The sequence below is a fragment of the Marmota monax genome, unplaced genomic scaffold, assembly GCF_021218885.2.
Source record: "Marmota monax isolate L192 unplaced genomic scaffold, Marmota_monax_Labrador192_F-V1.1 WCK01_AAM20220418_F8-fsc00088, whole genome shotgun sequence".
In the NCBI taxonomy this organism is placed as follows: Eukaryota; Metazoa; Chordata; class Mammalia; order Rodentia; family Sciuridae; genus Marmota; species Marmota monax.
In genome coordinates, this window is record NW_026694492.1 from 3,452,462 (window position 1) to 3,473,646 (window position 21,185).

At 36.1% G+C, this 21,185-nt stretch overlaps 1 protein-coding gene across 7 annotated transcripts in view; it reads left to right on the top strand.

The window, feature by feature from the left end:
* Positions 1 to 21,185, top strand: part of Poli (DNA polymerase iota) — a 59,406-nt gene that overhangs the window by 15,503 nt on the left and 22,718 nt on the right. For 5 of the 7 annotated variants that reach the window (XR_009224504.1, XM_058571335.1, XM_046419494.2 and 2 more), the window contains exons 8-10: positions 1,870 to 2,000; positions 2,672 to 2,877; positions 5,469 to 6,283. Coding sequence is in view for 6 of the 7 variants with exons in the window: in XM_058571335.1 (XP_058427318.1) it covers positions 1,870 to 2,000; positions 2,672 to 2,877; positions 5,469 to 6,283 (1,152 nt within the window). In the remaining variant the exon portion in view is untranslated. Of the gene's footprint in view, positions 1 to 1,869; positions 2,001 to 2,671; positions 2,878 to 5,468; positions 6,558 to 18,735; positions 18,812 to 21,185 lie in introns of those variants that run through there. The other 2 variants (XM_058571336.1, XM_046419493.2) reach the window with 2 other exon arrangements.

Consider the following 21,185-nt stretch of genomic DNA (forward strand, 5'->3'; position numbering starts at 1 on the left):
TGGAGTTAAAGGAAGGAATACTTATGGGGCCATGTATGAGTGACTGCAAGTGTGTTCAGGGATTCTGATCTGCAAGTTGACATAATATGTTTACTGGGATTATGAATATACAAACAGCATAACAAACTGAGCAAGGAAATTTAGTTTTCTGTTGCTCCTTAGTAGGCATCACGTATTTCTTGATGTATTTCTCTTTACTTCATAGAAGATTATTAATCTCTTTTTCTTTCACTTCTTGATTCTTTTTGTTGTTAGAAATTTCTAAATTGGGTGTCAGAGATCTAACAGTTTAGAGTAGGCATGCTTCTGTAATGATTCTAGGAGGGCTAACTGTAAACAGTAAACAGTTCTGGGATGATTCTAAGTTTCAGAAAACTGATGAAGTGATATTTCCTACAACTTTGCTGTCATGTGCAGTGTGCCGCTTATGTGTGCAGCAGAACTATATAGTTCATTGTTTGCTGCATGCAATCGAGGCTGCCTCTGTGACCCAGCTCCAGCAGTATGACTCAGGCTTTGGGGGAAGTGTGCTAGTGAAATTGGGTTATCTGCTCAGCTTCAGCTAGGTGTAAGACTATTCTGAAATGCCTGCCCATTGCAAACAGTTCTACACATAGAGAAATCCCCAAAAGTGTTAAGTTTTACAGGTTCTCTTATTTGAAGCATTAACCCAAATGTGAGACCAGGTGCTCTAAACCTGTGAGATAGCAGATGTTAAGCATCTACCCATGTCTCTTCTTGACAGTTCTCATATTCTACACCAGGGCTCCTTAGTTCAATGACGGAGTTACAATAGCATTTAAGTGACTGGTAAAAAAAATATAACTATGTGTGTGTATGTATGAGTAGTTACTTATTTTTTTTCCTTTTGGAGTATATGATGATTAATTCTACAGATATGAAAGAAATGTAAAAATCATATAATCTTTAATTCATCCTCTAGGCACTAGCTTAAAATAAAATAGTATTTAACCTTCCTCTAATTAGCATATCACACTCTTTGAATTGTGCAATTACTTAAAAGAACAAATTTAACTAAAAGATATTTAAGGAGTAACATCACTTATGACATTTTATTATCCTAGTTATGCATCCATCAAAAACTTTTCTGAAAAGCAGTAAGAGAAAGAAAAAAGTTATTTGCTACAAAACTAATTTTTTCACTTTAGAATTGTTATTTTGAGCATGTTTAACAAGGTGTAATATTTGCATTTCATGTTTGTGATTTCATTATCTTTGTATATTGCTATGCAGATAAAAAGGAAAATGTTATCTTTGAGTGACATCTGTTCTCAATAATTAAATTTTTACTTTTTAAGTGAATTTTCCTTACCAATAAAATTTTTGTTTTAACACCAAAACCAAGACCCTTTGCACATGATTAATCTTCCTAAATATAATATGTAACTGATCTTTCAAATTATTGCTTTAAAATTTCATCATATTATGGCGATCTTACTGGCTCTCTTGGGTCTATTTGCAGAAAGCCCTTTACTTTAACAGAAGTAATCTTGTTTTTTATAAACATTTTTTTTTCCTCTTTTAATTTTCCAGTTATTTGCTTGTGTCAGATTTCCTGCAGGTGTTAATATTCTGCTTTAGATTTGGATTATAAAACAGCTTGTTATGATTATATAGTATTTCTGTCCTATTTCTGACAGCACTCAATTCTGAGTAAGGCCTATGAGTCTGTCATTTTCAATTTCATAGTCTTAGTGCATAAACTGAGATATTTATTTGGGTGTTCTGGAAGATTTATTGTTTACTATTTACCTACTGAATGTATAATTTGATAGTTACTCAGTATTATACCTTTCAATAAATGAAGTATTATTCAGTACTTTTTCTAATTCTTTATTTCCATTTTAGAGTATCCCGAGATGGAAGGAAACCCCATACAATAAGATTAGTAATCCGTAGGTATTCATCAGAGAAGTACTGTTGTCGCGAGAGTCGTCAGTGCCCTATTCCATCCCATGTAATTCAGAAGTTAGGGGCAGGTATGGACTTATTTTCTAAGAATTTAATTGACATTGAACTTTTTTTAAAAATATTTTTTTAGCTATAGATGGACACAATATTTTTATTTTATTTATTTGTATGTGGTGCTGAGGATTGAACTCAGTGCCTCACGCGTGTGAGGCAAGCACTCTATCACTGAGCCACAACCCCAGCCCAACATTGGACTTTTAAAAATAAACTTTTGAATTAGAAATATGCTCCCCAAAAGGAGAGTGGGTCTTTGTGCAGTGTGGCATGCAATTATATGCTTTAATTCTATCAGGAATTCTCACTAGAAAATGTTTTTAAATAGATAGATAAAAATAGTAATTTTTCCCCAAACCTGTACTCCCTGCCACCAGGGAGGCTGAGGCAGGAGGATTGCAATTTTGTTGTCTGACGTTCTCTCAGAATTAAAAGAAAAAGAGTTGGGGATGTAGCTCAGTGGTAGCCCTGGGTTCAATCCTCAGTACCACCACCAAAAAAAAAAAAAAAAAAAAAAAAAAAGAGTCCCTTAAATTCAAAGGGAATAAGTGATAATTATATAATGTCAAAATGCCAATTAGGATTTTTATTTTTTAATCTAAGCAATATAAGTTACAGTAATCTCTTAGTATTAATTAATTATGATATAAACTATTTAGATACTGTCTTAAACATTCTTTTTCAGGAAATTATGATGTGATGACACCAATGGTGGATATACTTATGAAACTTTTTCGAAATATGGTGAATGTGAAAATGCCCTTTCACCTTACCCTTTTAAGTGTGTGCCTCTGCAACCTTAAAGCACTAAATACCACTAAGAAAGGGCCCATGGATTATTATTTAACATCCTCATTGTCAACAACGTCATGTTCTGGCAAGCGCAGTTCTGTGAGTACACTGTTGTGTATACTGTAAGTATACTCTTACTGGACTTGTGTGGATAAATGAAAAATCTAAGTTTGTGTTAGATTCTTTTGGCTGATATTGCTTAGATGATTTAGTTGTTAATGGTGCCTATCATATAATGGTTGCTGGCTTTAAATATATTGTGATCTATGTAGAAATATATTGGATTAGAGAAGAAACTATGGAACTTCTCTGCTTTGGAAGTATGGATGCATTTTCTAATAGCATTCAGGAATATGATGGATTAGCTCCTAAATATGAAGTAGATTTCCAGAAATTAGAAATCAGATCGTTTTGTGGTCAGTTTTTACATATGGTACAAGCTTTGTTTTGCACACTATTATAAGTATTTAAATTTTCTTAGTTTTGAAATTAAATTGAATTCTGATAGCAACATTAGAATTTGCTACTGATTTGGGGGTAGGGGTTGTGGCTCAGTGGTAGAGCACTTGCCTAGCACGTGCGAGGCCCCTGGTTCAATTCTTAGCACCACATAAAAATGAATGAATAAATAAAATAAAGGCATTGTATCCATCTACAACTAAAATAAATAAATAAATATTAAAAAAAGAAAGGATTTGCTACTAATTTTACATTTGTTAAAAGTTAATAGTGTGGTAGCAGAGGCAGAAGTCAGTCACATTTTCAAGTGACTAGAACACAGTCCCAAAGAAGCAAACCTCTATTTTATAAATATGGGATGCTTTATAATTAAATAACCTTTTTCTAAGTGGTTAATCTCTATAATTAACTCTTAATTTAAAATATTATTTTAAAATTTTTAATCAGTATAATTTTAGTAATATTTTTATTTCCACTTTTAGTTTAAAATGAGAATGGAATAGTATTGTGAAAATACTATTTAGATTACTTTATTTTAGATTTAGATTACTTTATTCTGTGATCATTTTTCCATTCCATTATTAACTAGAAATTAAAAAGGTATTTAATTATTACATTTTAATTAATCCATAGGATGGAAATTAAAGGTCTCTAATTTATAGTGGCATTAGTGAAGTCAATAGAAGTCAAAGTAGCTTGTATATATCTGGCATACACTAGATACTCAATAAACATACTGGTCTGAATTTCTTCTTCTCCCTTTACATTCTTGAAGTTTACTAAGCTATTATATTTGTATACATTTAAAAAAAATTTTTAATTGATTTATTTTTTTTTAAATTTTAAAATATTTTTTAGTTGTTGATATACCTTTATTTTTTTTAATTATATGTGGTGCTGAGGATCAAACCCAGTCCCTTACACATGGTGCTCTGCCACTGAGCCACAACCCCAGCCCCTAATTTTTATTTTTTATTCTAATTAGTTATTTATGATAGCAGAGCATTTCAATTCACTGTACACAAATGGAGCACAACACATGGTTATACATGATGTAGAGTCGCTCCACATGTGCAGTCATACATGTACCTAGGATAATGATGTTCATCTCATTCCACCATCTTTTCTACCCCCTGACTGTATATATTTTTATTTTGCTTAAAACTAGAAGGGAAACTCAAGTGAAAAACTTTATAGAAAAATTATACATATTAGAATTGGAAGTATTTTTAAATTTTATATAAAACATTTATCTTAAAAATAATATTGGATTTTTACCATAAAAGCACCTTTTTCTTTCTGTTAAATGTTGTTCTTGTTGTTTGGTTTTTGGTAGTGGGGATTAAACTGAGGGGCATTTTATCACTGAGCCCTATTCCCAACCCTTTTTATTTTGAGACAGTGACTCACTAAGTTGCAGAGACTGGCCTTGAACTAAGGATCCTCTTGTCCCAGCTCCCAGGAGTCACTGAGATTTCAGGTGTGCACCACCATACTCTGCTAAATATTATCTTTCAGAACAATAATTTTTGCAAAACCAGTAGTTGAATCTCCATGCCTGTATTTTTTTTCTTTTAAATACCTTTAAGTGAATCACTCTTTCTAGTCCACCATTCTTTTATTTACAGAATTGGACCTTTAAATCCATGAGGTCCTTTCCAGATCTTTAAAGGCATATTTACCTGGCTCAGTGCTGTGTAGGAAGGAGACCTCTTTCTGGAATAATGAGTAAAGATCTACACAATAGTGTGACTAATTGTGATAGATTAAACATCTCTAGTTGTTGAAACTGGCCTCGAAGGATTCAAAGTACTGAATGGGTTTGAAACATAATGGTTGCTGTAGATAATACTACAGGCATACTTCAGCAGCAGGGATGTTTATTTATTTATTTATTAAATTAAAAACTTTATTTACAAACCATGAAACTCACTTAATTTAAATATACAGTTCAACTATTTTAGTTTATTTTGCAGCTGTGAATTTTGGTATCCTGGGAAAGACCTTGAACCAGTCCCCCAGATATGTAGGGATGATTCCAAGTAGAATAGTACAGTGCGTTCTTTTGTGTCTGGCTTCTTCCATTCCATAACGGTTTGACTGCTCACCTTTGTTGTTCAGGCCTATACCAGAACTTCATGGAACACTTAATTTTTATTGAATTTTCTAGCAGCAGGGTTATTTAAAAAGGTATCAGGTATCCAAATTATTTTATTATTTTTGTGTTCTAGAAAATAAAAGAGAGTCATATGGAAGATATTTCCAAAGACAAAGAAACAAACTGGGATTTTCTACCAAGTGGAAGAATTGAAAGTACAAGAACTGGCGAGTCTCCAATAGATACTACAGATTTTTCTAAAGAAAAAGATATGAATGAATTCCCACTCTGTTCACTTCCTGAGGGTGTTGACCAAGAAGTCTTCAAGCAGCTTCCAGTAGATATTCAAGAAGAAATCCTTTCTGGAAAATTTAGAGAAAAATTTCAAGGGAAAGGAAGTTTAAGTTGTCCATTACATGCCTCCAGAGGAGTATTATCTTTCTTTTCTACAAAACAAATGCAAGATAGATCCTTAAATTCTAGAGATAATTTATCCAGTAACAATCAGGTACAGTCTGTGTCTCCTTGTGAACCAGGAACATCAGGCTTAAGTAGCAGTAGTTCCTCTTACCTGTCTAGCCCAAAGGATTATTCATATTATATAGATAATCAATTAAAAGATGAACAAATGAGTCAAGGACCTAAAGAATCTGAAGGATTCCACTTCTCAAATACAAAGCCTGCTGTTTCTGCTTTCCATTCATTTCCAAATTTGCAGAGTGATCAACTTTTTTCCAAACGCTGTGCTACAGATAGTCATAAGCAAATAACAGCAACAGCCTCTTGTCAAGGATCCACAGAAAATAGAGAGCAAGATTCTGCTGATGAGAAGATTATTTTTCCATCTGTCATTGATCCTCAAGTATTCTATGAACTTCCAGAAGAGGTACAAAAAGAACTGTTGGCTGAGTGGAGGAGACCTGGATCAGATTTCCACATTGTACATAAGTAAGCATGTTCAGAGAAAGGACTACAAAAGCAAAGAAAGTATCATTGTCCTCAGATTAGCAATTTATTAAGCTCTTCTAAATTAAACACTAATAATAATGTAGCAGTCCAATGTAAAATGTTCAGGTAAAGCAAGAGTTGTTACAGGAAGTAAATTCCAGCACAAAACATAAAAATCCTCTTAACAGAAGCAATAATGTAAAAATATTATCTTTCTCTTATTTCCACAGCTATTTTGTGTTGCTTTTCAATAAAAGGAATATCATGGTCAGAACTAGTACATTTTCCATAAATTCGGGAGAAGACATATGTGCTTGCATATAAAATATAGGCTCATCAAATCATTGTCATGCTAGAATAAAGAACAGGGTTTTTATTTATTTATTTTTGCCCCTGTGAAAAATGGAATGTCTAGAAATTTAACCTATTAATAGTCAAATGAGAACTCCTGCCAACTAACCTATTGAAAATGTAAATATCTTTGTTTAAAGTACTGTGTACATAAGTTTACTTGTAAAATAGCATGGCAATATATACTCAATTAATACTTTTTCATATACTTAGAACCTATCCCAATACCTAGTACATACAGGGCATTCATTAAATTTTGAATAAATAAATTGTGTGGCCAACACCAGGGTGGGTATTGGGTGTGGGAGGAGTGTGTATTTATTTTAGAGGACAGTGGTAGAAGGAACTCTCCATGCAAGGGTATTAAGGGAAAGATGGATATCAGAAATGCAAGGTAGTAGCCATATGTATGGCATATACCTGTAATTCCGCTGAGGTAGGATCTCTAGATCTCAAATTCAAGTACAGCCTGGGCAATTAAGCGAGACCCTGACTTAAAAAAAAAAAAAAAAAGAAAAAAAAGGCAAGGTGGTGGAAAACTAGTAATGGAAGGGATCCATTTCTTTCTAGTCAGTTTGTAGGGTCTAAGAGCAATGGATTTTATTTTTTTAAATCTTTTCTGCATTGGGACATGATTGTATGGATATCTTCGCAAAAACAAATAGACCTTTACTAATTTGGTGGGGGCCCTGTTTCACCCTCCCTTTGCTTGCTAGATTAAAAATTGCATATAAAACTGAGGACATTTTATAATTCACAAGAATAGAGGATGTTTCTAAAATATATAAGAGGAACTCTCAGCACTGAGTTGAGGAGTCCTGGTCTCAAGTTCATAATTTTTACAGATATAATCTAAATAGAAGATATTAAGGTCTGGGGTTGTGGCTCAGTGGTAGAACGCTTGCCTAGCAGGTGTGAGGCACTGGGTTCAATTCTCAGCACTGAATTATAAATAAAATAAACGTCTACCGACAACTAAAAAAAAATTTAAAAAGATATTAAAAGTAAAGCACAAAAATGTGAATGAGGAGTGCCTGAAAGATACTTTTTTCCAGATTGGAAATTTTAGGTAAGTTTCAGATTACTTATGATTTGAAAAATTCACTAACCATTAAGAAGTTTTACCAGGTTTTCTTTTTTTTTGATTTTTTTTTTTTAAATACACGACAGCAGAATGCATTACAGTTCTTATTACACATATAGAGTACAATTTTTCATATATAGAGTATGTTCACGCCAGTTCATGCCTTTATACATGTACTTTGTTGTTTTTTTTTTGCATTACACTTCTTATTACACACATATACCACAATTTTTCATATCTGTTTATATATAAAATATGTTGACACCCAATTTGAGCCTTCATACATGTACTTTGGATAATGATGTCCTTGGGCCAGTTTAAAACTGAAGATGAAATAGTTGTTAAAAGTGAAGCCAGAATTAGGCATTCAGTATAGAAGTACAATTTCTGGAGTAAAATTTTAAGGAGTTGTAATCAGTTCTGCTACTTATTTTATAGCCTTAACTTAGTCTTTCAATGTCTTTGGGTCTCAAAATTAGGTTGTCAGGTTACCTTTTCTCTCTCTGCTTTTAAAATTACCCCCCCCCCCATCCCCACGTTATAGACTTACTAGGTTTGGAACTTTAATTTCTTTTTATTTTTGGTAAATTCTGTCTTCCTGTATTTTACAATTCATATTCTGTAGTATTCTCAGCCACTAGCTCTTCAAATACCGATTCTCCTCTATTCTAGGACTCTGATTGCAAAAACGATGGATTTTCTTACTCAGTCCTTCATGTTACATAATTTCTCCTATTTTTCATTTTCTTGTTCCTCTTTGCTGCATTTTGAATGATATCATTAGTTGTCTTCCTCTTAATTTGTTTTTCAGTAGCATCTCACTATTTAAAACATTAGTGATGACTTTAAATTCATTAATATTTTTCTTTTTTTTATATTTTTATTGTTGGTTCTTCAAAACATTACATAGTTCTTGATATATCATATTTCACACTTTGATTCAAGTGGTTATGAACTCCCATTTTTATCCATATACAGATTGTAGAATCACATCAGTTACACATCCATTGATTTACATATTGCCATACTAGTGTCTGTTGTATTCTGCTGCCTTTTCTATCCTCTACTATCCCCCCTCCCCTCCCCTCTTCTCTCTCTACCCCCTCTACTGTCATTCATTTCTCCCTCTTGTATTATTTTTCCCTTTCCCCTCACTTCCTCTTGTATGTAATTTTGTATAACCCCGAGGGTCTCCTTCCATTTCCATGCAATTTCCCTTCTCTCCCCCTTCCCTCCCACCTCTCATCCCTGTTTAATGTTAATCTTCTTCTCATGCTCTTCGTCCCTTCTCTGTTCTTAGTTACTCTCCTTATATCAAAGAAGACATTTGGCATTTGTTTTTTAGGGATTGGCTAGCTTCATTTAGCATAATCTGCTCTAATGCCATCCATTTCCCTGCAAACTCTATGATTTTGTCATTTATTAATGCAGAGTAATACTCCATTGTGTATAAATGCCACATTTTTTTTATCCATTCGTCTATTGAAGGGCATCTAGGTTGGTTCCACAGTCTTGCTATTGTGAATTGTGCTGCTATGAACATCGATGTAGCAGTGTCCCTGTAGCATGCTCTTTTTGGGTCTTTAGGGAATAGACCAAGAAGGGGAATAGCTGGGTCAAATGGTGGTCCCATTCCTAGCTTTCCAAGAAATCTCCATACTGCTTTCCAAATTGGCTGCACCAATTTGCAGTCCCACCCAGCAATGTACAAGTGTACCCTTTTCCCCACATCCTCGCCAGCACTTGTTGTTTGACTTCATAATGGCTGCCAATCTTACTGGAGTGAGATGGTATCTTAGGGTGGTTTTGATTTGCATTTCTCTGACTGCTAGAGATGGTGAGCATTTTTTCATGTACTTGTTGATTGATTGTATGTCCTCCTCTGAGAAGTGTCTGTTCAGGTCCTTGGCCCATTTGTTGATTCGGTTATTTGTTATCTTATTGTTTAATTTTTTGAGTTCTTTGTATACTCTGGATATTAGGGCTCTATCTGAAGTGTGAGGAGTAAAGATTTGTTCCCAGGATGTAGGCTCCCTATTTACCTCTCTTATTGTTTCTTTTGCTGAGAAAAAACTTTTTAGTTTGAGTAAGTCCCATTTGTTGATTCTAGTTATTAACTCTTGTGCTATGGGTGTCCTATTGAGGAATTTGGAGCCCAACCCCACAGTATGTAGATCGTAGCCAACTTTTTCTTCTATCAGACGCCGTGTCTCTGATTTGATATCAAGCTCCTTGATCCATTTTGAGTTAACTTTTGTGCATGGTGAGAAAGGGATTCAGTTTCATTTTGTTGCATATGGATTTCCAGTTTCCCCAGCACCATTTGTTGAAGATGCTATCCTTCCTCCATTGCATGCTTTTAGCCCCTTTATCAAATATAAGATAGTTGTAGTTTTGTGGATTGGTTTCTGTGTCCTCTATTCTGTACCATTGGTTCACCCGCCTGTTTTGGTACCAGTACCATGCTGTTTTTGTTACTATTGCTCTGTAGTATAGTTTGAAGTCTGGTATCCCTATACCGCCTGATTCACACTTCCTGCTTAGCATTGTTTTTGCTATTCTGGGTCTTTTATTTTTCCATATGAATTTCATGATTGCTTTCTCTATTTCTACAAGAAATGCCGTTGGGATTTTGATTGGCATTGCATTAAACCTATAGAGAACTTTTGGTAATATCGCCATTTTGATGATGTTAGTTCTGCCTGTCCATGAACAGGGTATATTTTTCCATCTTCTAAGATCTTCTTCTATTTCTCTCTTTAGGGTTCTGTAGTTTTCATTGTATAAGTCTTTCACCTCTTTTGTTAGGTTGATTCCCAAGTATTTTATTTTTTTTGAGGATATTGTGAATGGAGTGGTTGTCCTCATTTCCATTTCAGAGGATTTGTCGCTGATATACAGGAATGCCTTTGATTTATGCGTGTTGATTTTATATCCTGCCACTTTGCTGAATTCATTTATTAGCTCTAATAGTTTCTTTGTAGACCCTTTTGGGTCTGCTAGGTATAGAATCATGTCACCTGCAAATAGTGATAATTTAAGTTCTTCTTTTCCTATTTTTATGCCTTTAATTTCTTTCGTCTGTCTAACTGCTCTGGCCAGTGTTTCGAGAACTATGTTGAACAGAAGTGGTGAGAGAGGGCATCCCTGTCTTGTTCCAGATTTTAGAGGGAATGCCTTCAATTTTTCTCCATTCAGAATGATGCTAGCCTGAGGCTTAGCATAGATTGCTTTTACAATATTGAGGTATTTTCCTGTTATCCCTAGTTTTTCTAGAGTTTTGAACATAAAGGGTTTGCTGTACTTTGTCGAATGCTTTTTCCGCATCTATCGAGATGATCATATGGTTCTTATTTTTAAGTCTATTGATGTGGTGAATAACATTTATTGATTTCCATGTATTGAACCAGCCTTGCATCCCAGGGATGAATCCTACTTGATCATGGTGCACAATTTTTTTGATATGTTTTTGTATCCGATTCGCCAGAATTTTGAGGATTTTTGCATCTAGGTTCATTAGAGATATTGGTCTGTAGTTTTCTTTCTTTGAAGTGTCTTTGTCTGGTTTAGGAATCAGGGTGATGTTGGCCTCGTAGAATGAATTTGGAAGTTCTCCCTCTTTTTCTATTTCCTGAAATAGCTTGAAAAGTATTGGTGTTAGTTCCTCTTTAAAGGTTTTGTAAAACTCTGCTGTATACCCATCCGGTCCTGGGCTTTTCTTAGTTGGTAGTCTTTTGATGGTTTCTTCTATTTCCTCAATTGATATTAGTCTGTTTAGGTTGTCTATATCCTCCTGACTCAATCTGGGCAGATCATATGACTTAAGAAATTTATCTATGCCTTCACTATCTTCTAATTTATTGGAGTATAAGGATTCAAAATAATTTCTGATTATCTTCTGTATTTCTGAATTGTCTGTTGTGATATTGCCTTTTTCATCCAGTATGCTAGTAATTTGAGTTCTCTGTCTTCTTTTCTTCGTTAGCATGGCTAAGGGTCTGTCGATTTTATTTATTTTTTCAAAGAACCAACTTTTAGTTTTGTCAATTTTTTCAATTGTTTCTATTTCATTAATTTCAGCTGATTTTAATTATTTCTTGCCTTCTACTTCTTTTGCTGTTGTTTTGCTCGTCTTTTTCTAGGATTTTGAGATGAAGTATGAGATCATTTATTTGTTGGTTTTTTCTTTTTTTTTTTTTTTGATCCTTTGAGTAGATTTAATATTGTAGTAAAGAAAAAAATAAAACACTTCTAATTCTTTTACTCAGTTGGTAGGTTAAACAGTGCAATCTGTTCTTGAACAGTCCAGTCTGGATTTATGTTGACTAACACATTCTCATTAAAACCCACTTATCTGCATTCTTTTAACCAGGTCATTGCTCCTTTTCTCCATTTGTGATAGGGAGTTGATTTTGATTTTGTTTTCCTGCTTGCCTCTCTGTTTCAGTTCATCAGTGCACATCAAATCCATGCCTACACAAAACACAAGTGGCTTTCTCTGTACATTACAGATACACACAAATCACGAGACCCCCAAAAGCTTCTTTGTTGGCAAATGATCAGCAGTTCAACCTCTGAAAATCTGAGGCCTTGTCCATATAATTAAGAACATTTGAGTGATAGCATAGCTGACACCTGAGCTGCTGGGGTTTTCACTCAATCTTATGTTGTAAAGACTCATCCATATGGAAATATGTTGAGCTGATTCATTCCTTTTACCACGATGAATTGTTGCATAACATTGCTTAAGTCAGAGCTTTAAAAATCCATTCCTTTTTTGTGTACCTTTAAACTCTTTCCAGGGTATATTTGTTTTGTTTTAGACTGATTTTGTCTGTTTGTTTTCCTGTTACAAACTGCTACAGTGAATATTCTTCTTTAAGTCTACTTGTGAACATTTGCAAGAATTTTTCTACAATATACGCCAAGAAAAGAAATTGAAAGTTCATAGAGCATTCCTCATCTTTATCTTTAATAAACATTATCTTCATAGAGCATTCCTCATCTTTACCTTTAATAAACATTATCTTCATAGAGCATTCCTCATCTTTACCTTTAATAAACATTATCAATTTTTTCTTCAGTTTACACTCTTTTTTTTTTTTTTTTTTTTTTTTTTAATTTTTTATTGTGGGTTGTTCAAAACATTACAAATTTCTTGACATATCATATTCCACACTTTGATTCTAGTGGGTTATGAACTCCCACCTTCACCCCATACACAGATTGCAGATTCACATCAGTTACACATCCATTGATTTACAAATTGCCATACTAGTGTCTGTTGTGCTCCGCTGCCTTTCCCATCATCCACCCTCCCCCCTCCCCACCTCTCCCCTCCCCTCCCCTCCTCTCTCTCTACCCCCTCCACTGTATAACCCTGAGGGTCTCCTTCCATTACCGTGCAATTTACCTTCTCTCTCCCTTTCCCTCCCACCTCTCATCCCTGTTAAATGTTAATCTTCTTCTCCTGTTCTTCGTCCCTACTCTGTTCTTAGTTACTTTCCTTATATCAAAGAAGACATTTGGCATTTGTTTTTTAGGGATTGGCTAGCTTCACTTAGCATAATCTGCTCTAATGCCATCCATTTCCCTGTAAATTCTATGATTTTGTCATTTTTTAATGCAGAGTAATACTCCATTGTGTATAAATGCCACATTTTTTTTATCCATTCGTCTATTGAAGGGCATCTAGGTTGGTTCCACAGTCTTGCTATTGTGAACTGTGCTGCTATGAACATCGATGTAGCAGTGTCCCTGTAGCATGCTCTTTTTAGGTCTTTAGGGAATAGACCAAGAAGGGGAATAGCTGGGTCAAATGGTGGCTCCATTCCCAGCTTTCCAAGAAATCTCCATACTGCTTTCCAAATTGGCTGCACCAATCTGCAGTCCCACCAGCAATGTACAAGTGTACCCTTTTCCCCACATCCTCGCCAGCACTTGTTGTTGTTTGACTTCCTAATGGCTGCCAATCTTACTGGAGTGAGATGGTATCTTAGGGTGGTTTTGATTTGCATTTCTCTGACAGCTAGAGATGTTGAGCATTTTTTCATGTACTTGTTGATTGACTGTATGTCCTCCTCTGTGAAGTGTCTGTTCAGGTCCTTGGCCCATTTGTTGATTGGGTTGTTTGTTCTCTTATTGTCTAATTTTTTGAGTTCTTTGTATACTCTGGATATTAGGGCTCTATCTGAAGTGTGAGGAGTAAAGATTTGTTCCCAGGATGTAGGCTCCCTATTTACCTCTCTTATTGTTTCTTTTGCTGAGAAAAAACTTCTTAGTTTGAGTAAGTCCCATTTGTTGATTCTAGTTATTAACTTTTGTGCTATGGGTGTCCTATTGAGGAATTTGGAGCCCGACCCCACCGACTGTAGATCGTAGCCAACTTTTTCTTCTATCAGACGGCGCGTCTCTGATTTGATATCAAGTTCCTTGATCCATTTTGAATTCACTTTTGTGCATGGCGAGAGAAAGGGATTCAGTTTCATTTTGTTGCATATGGATTTCCAGTTTTCCCAGCACCATTTGTTGAAGATGCTATCCTTCCTCCATTGCATGCTTTTAGCCCCTTTATCAAATATAAGATAGTTGTAGTTTTGTGGATTGGTTTCTGTGTCCTCTATTCTGTACCATTGGTCCACACGCCTGTTTTGGTACCAGTACCATGCTGTTTTTGTTACTATTGCTCTGTAGTATAGTTTGAAGTCTGGTATCGCTATACCGCCTGATTCACACTTCTTGCTTAGCATTGTTTTTGCTATTCTGGGTCTTTTATTTTTCCATATGAATTTCATGATTGCTTTCTCTATTTCTACAAGAAATGCCATTGGGATTTTGATTGGCATTGCATTAAACCTATAGAGAACTTTTGGTAATATCGCCATTTTGATGATGTTAGTTCTGCCTATCCATGAACAGGGTATATTTTTCCATCTTCTAAGATCTTCTTCTATTTCTCTCTTTAGGGTTCTGTAGTTTTCATTGTATAAGTCTTTCACCTCTTTTGTTAGGTTGATTCCCAAGTATTTTATTTTTTTTGAAGATATTTTGAATGGAGTGGTTGTCCTCATTTCCATTTCAGAGGATTTGTCGCTGATATACAGGAATGCCTTTGATTTATGCGTGTTGATTTTAAATCCTGCCACTTTGCTGAATTCATTTATTAGCTCTAATAGTTTCTTTGTAGAGCCTTTTGGGTCTGCTAGATATAGAATCATATCATCTGCAAATAGTGATAATTTAATTTCTTCTTTTCCTATTTTTATGCCTTTAATTTCTTTCGTCTGTCTAATTGCTCTGGCCAGTGTTTCGAGAACTATGTTGAAGAGAAGTGGAGAGAGAGGGCATCCCTGTCTTGTTCCAGATTTTAGAGGGAATGCCTTCAGTTTTTCTCCATTCAGAATAATGCTAGCCTGAGGCTTAGCATAGATTGCTTTTACAATATTGAGGTATGTTCCTGTTATCCCTAGTTTTTCTAGAGTTTTGAACATAAAGGGATGCTGTACTTTGTCAAATGCTTTTTCCGCATCTATCGAGATGATCATATGGTTCTTATTTTTAAGTCTATTGATGTGGTGAATAACATTTATTGATTTCCGTATATTGAACCAGCCTTGCATCCCAGGGATGAATCCTACTTGATCATGGTGTACAATTTTTTTTATATGTTTTTGTATCCGATTCGCCAGAATTTTATTGAGGATTTTTGCATCTAGGTTCATTAGAGATATTGGTCTGTAGTTTTCTTTCTTTGAAGTGTCTTTGTCTGGTTTAGGTATCAGGGTGATGTTGGCCTCATAGAATGAATTTGGAAGTTCTCCCTCCTTTTCTATTTCCTGAAGTAGCTTGAAAAGTATTGGTATTAGTTCTTCTTTAAAGGTTTTGTAAAATTCTGCTGTATACCCATCGGGACCTGGGCTTTTCTTAGTTGGTAGTCTTTTGATGGTTTCTTCTATCTCCTCAATTGATATTGGTCTGTTTAGGTTTTCTATATCCTCCTGACTCAATCTGGGCAGATCATATGACTTAAGAAATTTATCTATGCCTTCACTATCTTCTAATTTATTGGAGTATAAGGATTCAAAATAGTTTTTGATTATCTTCCGTATTTCTGAAGTGTCTGTTGTGATATTGCCTTTTTCATCCCGTATGCTAGTAATTTGAGTTCTCTCTCTTCTTCTCTTCACTAGCATCGCTAAGGGTCTGTCGATTTTGTTTATTTTTTCAAAGAACCAACTTTTAGTTTTGTCAATTTTTTCAATTGTTTCTTTTGTTTCGATTTCATTAATTTCAGCTCTGATTTTAATTATTTCTTGCCTTCTACTTCTTTTGCTGTTGTTTTGCTCTTCTTTTTCAAGGATTTTGAGATGAAGTATGAGATCATTTATTTGTTGGTTTTTTCTTTTTTTAAGGAATGAACTCCAAGCAATGAATTTTCCTCTTAGAACTGCTTTCAATGTGTCCCATAGATTCCGATATGTTGTGTCTGTGTTTTCATTTATCTCTAAGAATTTTTTAATTTCCTCCTTGATGTCTTCTATAACCTATTGATCATACAGTAACCTATTGTTGATTCTCCAAGTGATGCATGATTTTTCCTTTCTTCTTTTATCGTTGATTTTCAGTTTCATTCCATTATGATCAGATAAGATGCATGGTATTATCTCTACTCCTTTATATTGTCTAAGAGTTGCCCTGTGACATAATACATGATCTATTTTTGAGAAGGATCCATGTGCTGCTGAGAAAAAAGTGTAACTGCTTGATGTTGGGTGGTATATTCTATATATGTCAATTAAGTCTAGGTTATTAATTGTGTTATTGAGTTCTATAGTTTCCTTATTCAACTTTTGTTTGGAAGATCTGTCCAGTGGTGAGAGAGGTGTGTTGAAGTCTCCCATGTTTATTGTATGGTGGTCTATTAGACTCTTGAACTTGAGAAGAGTTTTTTTGATGAACATAGCTGCACCATTGTTTGGGGCATATATATTTATGATTGTTATGTCTTGTTGGTGTATGGTTCCCTTGAGCAGTATGTAGTGTCCCTCTTTATCCCTTTTGATTAACTTGGGCTTGAAATCTATTTTATTTGATATGAGTATGGACACTCCTGCTTGTTTCTGAAGTCCATATGAGTGATATGATTTTTCCCAACCTTTCACCTTCAGTCTATGTATTTTCCTATCAAATGCGTCTCCTGTAGGCAGCATATTGTTGGGTCTTGTTTTGTGATCCATTCTACTAGACTGTGTCTCTTAATTGGTGAGTTTAAGCCATTAACATTTAGGGTTATTATTGAGATATGGGTTGTTCTTCCAGCCATATTTGTTTATTTCTGTTACTAAACATGGTTTGTTTTCCTCTTTGATTATTTTCCCCCCTTTACTGTCCTACCTCCCACTGTTGGTTTTCATTGTTATTTTCCATTTCCTCTTCCTGTAATGTTTTGCCGAGGATGTTTTGAAGAGATGGTTTTCTAGCTGCAAATTCTTTTAACTTTTGTTTATCGTGGAAGGTTTTAATGTCATCTTCCATCCTGAAGCTTAATTTCGCTGGATACACAATTCTTGGTTGGAACCCATTTTCTTTCAGTGTTTGAAATGTTATTCCAGGATCTTCTAGCTTTCAGAGTCTGTGTTGAAAGATCAGCTGTTATCCTGATTGGCTTACCCCTAAATGTAATCTGCTTCCTTTCTCTTGTAGCTTTTAAAATTCTCTCCTTATTCTGTATGTTGGGCATCTTCATTATAATGTGTCTAGGTGTGGATCTCTTATGATTTTGCACATTCCGCGTCCTGTAGGCTTCTAGGATTTGGGATTCTGTCTCATTCTTCAAGTCTGGGAAGTTTTCTCGTATTATTTCATTGAATAGATTGCTCATTCCTTTGGTTTGGACCTCTATACCTTCCTGTATCCCAATGACTCTTAAGTTTGGTCTCTTTATGTTATCCCATATTTCTTGGATGTTCTGCTCATGGTTTCTTAACAGTCTTGCTGAGCTGTCTATGTTCTTTTCAAGTTGAAATACTTTGTCTTCATTGTCTGATGTTCTGTCTTCTAAGTGTTCTACTCTGCTGGTAGTATTCTCAATTGAGTTTTTAAGTTGGTTTATTGCTTCCTGCATTTCTAGGATTTCTGTTTGTATTTTATAACCTCTATCTCCCTGTATAGTTGATGTTTTGCTTCTTGGATTTGTTTATGTAATTCATTGTCGAAGTGATCTTTCATTGTCTGATTTTGCTGTCTAATGTCTTCCTTGAGACTCCAGATCATCTGAAGCATGTATATCCTGAATTCTTTATCTGACATTCCATCTGCTGCAGCTATTACCTCTTCTAAAGTTGAGTTGACCTGCATTGATTGTGGTCCTTTCTTTCCTTGTCTTTTCATACTGCTCGCGTTTCTTTCTGCTTGGTGAAACTGTTGTGTTTTTGAAATTTTCCCCCTATATATTTATATTGCTTTTGTATAGTTGAAAAGTCTCCCTTGCAGGGGCGGGCGGCGGCTGTGCTCCTCCTCCAATTGGGGTGATCTGTCTACCACGCTGAAGGGCTTCTGGGCCTGTTCTGCCGGTCGGTCGCATGTCTGCCTACCTTGCAGGCGCGGGCAGCGGCTCTGCTCTGCCCTTACTCCAATTGGGGTGACGTGTCTACCACGCCAGCGGGACGCTGGGCCTGTTCTGGGCGTGGGAGGTGGTTCTGCTCTGTGCCTACTCCAATTGGGGTGACCTGACTACCACACTGGTGGGTCGTTGGGCCTGTTCCGGGCGCGGGCGGCAGCTCTGCTCTGCCCCTACTCCAATTGGGGTGATGTGACTACCATGCCGGCGGGACGCTGGGCCTGTTCCGGGCGCGGGCTGCGGCTCTGCTCTGCCCCTACTCCAATTGGGGTGACGTGACTACCACGCCGGCGGGTCCCTGGGCCTTTTCCGGGTGCGGGCGGCGGCTCTGCTCTGCCCCTCTGGCTTGATGACAAAGTGAGAGAGACTCGGGTGTTTGTGACTCACTTTCTTTACCAGGAGACCAACTGTTTCTGTCGCCGTTGGTATCGATGAAGTTCTCTCCTCCGCCGCTTTCTGATGACATCAGATCTCTGCCATGTTGGTATCCATGCGAATGGCAGCATTTCGTTCCCTTTGCCGGGTGACCAAAGCAACGGGTGAGTCCTGACCGGCCCTCACAAGCCCTGTGTCAGTCCTGTTGCCACTGCCTATGAAGGCTCGGTTGGTATTTACCTCCACAGTATTCAGCAGGACCCGGACTGAGAAGCAGTTTCCGTGGGTTCTTTAGCCCTGGGCCAGAGCAGTTCCGGGAGCCGGAATTCGGCCGCTCTGTGCTCGGTGTATGTTCTGATAGGAGCAGTCTCCAAGAAGCAGTTTCCGCGGGTTCTTTAGCACTGAGCCTGAGTAATTTGTCTGCGAGACGCAGGAGAATGGCAGCCTGAAATTACCTGTTCTATGGCTGAATGAGCTGCAATCCAATATTTTTCTTTTGTTTTTTTTTTTAATCTTGTTTATTCACTTACAGTTTCTTGTAAATCTGTTAATGGGGACCATTTAAAATTAGAAAATTTAAAATAAGCTTCAGATTGGTTTTTATGTTTTGTTTTCCTCAGCCCATCTATTGTCTTGCTAATCTGTTAAGTTATTTTCTCCATCCCAGCTTCCTATGGGCAATCATTTCATGCCCAGAATGGAAACTGAAACTGCCCAAAGCCTCCCCAAAGTCCTGGCCCTTAGAGGACGCATCCTGTCTGCTAGCAGAGCCTGGCTGAATCTACATAAATCTTTTTCTTGGCTTTTATTCTCCATACATGGTCCCTCCTTTAAAATGTGATGTTTTTGTGGGTTGGAGGAACAATGAAGACAGATTAGCTGTCTTCCCAGTTTGGGCTAAACTGCAATTTATTTTTTCCTTTTTGTTACTGTTTTCTTCATCTTGATGCAGGTGGGCAACCCAATCCAGTTAGTTGGTACCCCAGATTCAGGTCTATGAATTCAGTAACAAATTCTTTTCTTATGTTTTTAAAAAGTCCAATATGTTGTGTTCCATTTCTGATTATTTGAAGGCTTTATAAAGCTTGAGTATGTGGCTTAGTTTAATCTATGGAAAGTCAGAAAACCTACATGGTGGACGGACGCTTTCTTTCAGCTAGTGATTTGCATTTGTTGCCATGTGGTAAGAACCTCGGCCCCTTGGCACCACTTCAGCCCCCTTCAGGTGTCCTGTCAGAATGTTGCTGTCTCAGTGTCTGCTCCCTAGACTTAGCTACTGTTCTCTAGAAGTTAAGGCCAGGCTGTCATCAGCATTTATCTTCAGGGCAAATCCTACCTTTGGAACCTTCTCCTTGCCTGGTGCTTGGTGCTTCCTGCTCCTTTCCTGCTTTTGTTTCAGCTCCATTTTTGTTTTGTTTTCCTGTGTTGACTCAAGAGGGGTTAGGCCTGGAGATTTCCTATATAAGACAAACAAGCAATGAGTTTAAAAGTCTGCTTTCCCCAGAATCTAGTGTTATTGAGAGCTCTTCATAGTGTCTGTTCCACCAGAGTGACAAAGTTTGGATTTACTTTTGCTGTCTTATTTCATGCTTTTTCTTTTTTAAACTTTGTTCTAATTACACATAACAGTAGAATGTATTTCGATTCATTTTACACAGATGGAGCACACCTTTTTATTTCTCTGGTTGTATGTGATGTAGAGTCACATCATTCATGCAGTCATGCCTGTGCCTCGGGTAATGATGTTCATCTCATTCCACCAGCTTTCCTACCTCCATGTCCTCTGCCCTACACCCCCTATGATGGATCCACGCAATCTTTTTCTGTGCTATGCTTTTCCCCACCTCTTGTCTTCATTTTTGATTGGTTGAGTTTTCCATTTAGTATATATTTTCTATTTATTTGAAATGTGAACATTTTATTACAAGTCCTTTTTGATTTCCCTTAAAAATATACCTTGCTTGAACATATAACAAATTGTAAGGTTCTATGGTGATTTCAAACAACATAAAGATGTTGATGTACTTTAATCAAATTCCTCTAGTTCTTTAATCTCCAGATTAGAATATTGTTAGTGTTTTATATAATCAATGTTTGCTCAAATATTTATCTTGAGAGGGCTTATCTTTTTTTTTGGGTGACTTCTCAGACATTCAAGTACAGTTCTTTTCACTTTCTAAAATAGTCTTTATAACCATGAATTTAGAACTGATCTAACATTCTCTTTTATCTTTGGAGCTCTGTGTATGTGTGTGTGTGTGTGTGTGTGTGTGTGTGTGTGTGTGTGTGTGTATATATATATATATATATATATATATATATATATAATAAAATATAATATGTCTTGGTTTAGATTTTTTTATCATGATTAGAATTTAGGTCTTTCTTGGTCTTTCATCAAATGTAGATTTTTTTTTAGTGTTAAAAAGCTTATAAAATCTGTATAACGAAAAGTGCATAAACATAAATGGATG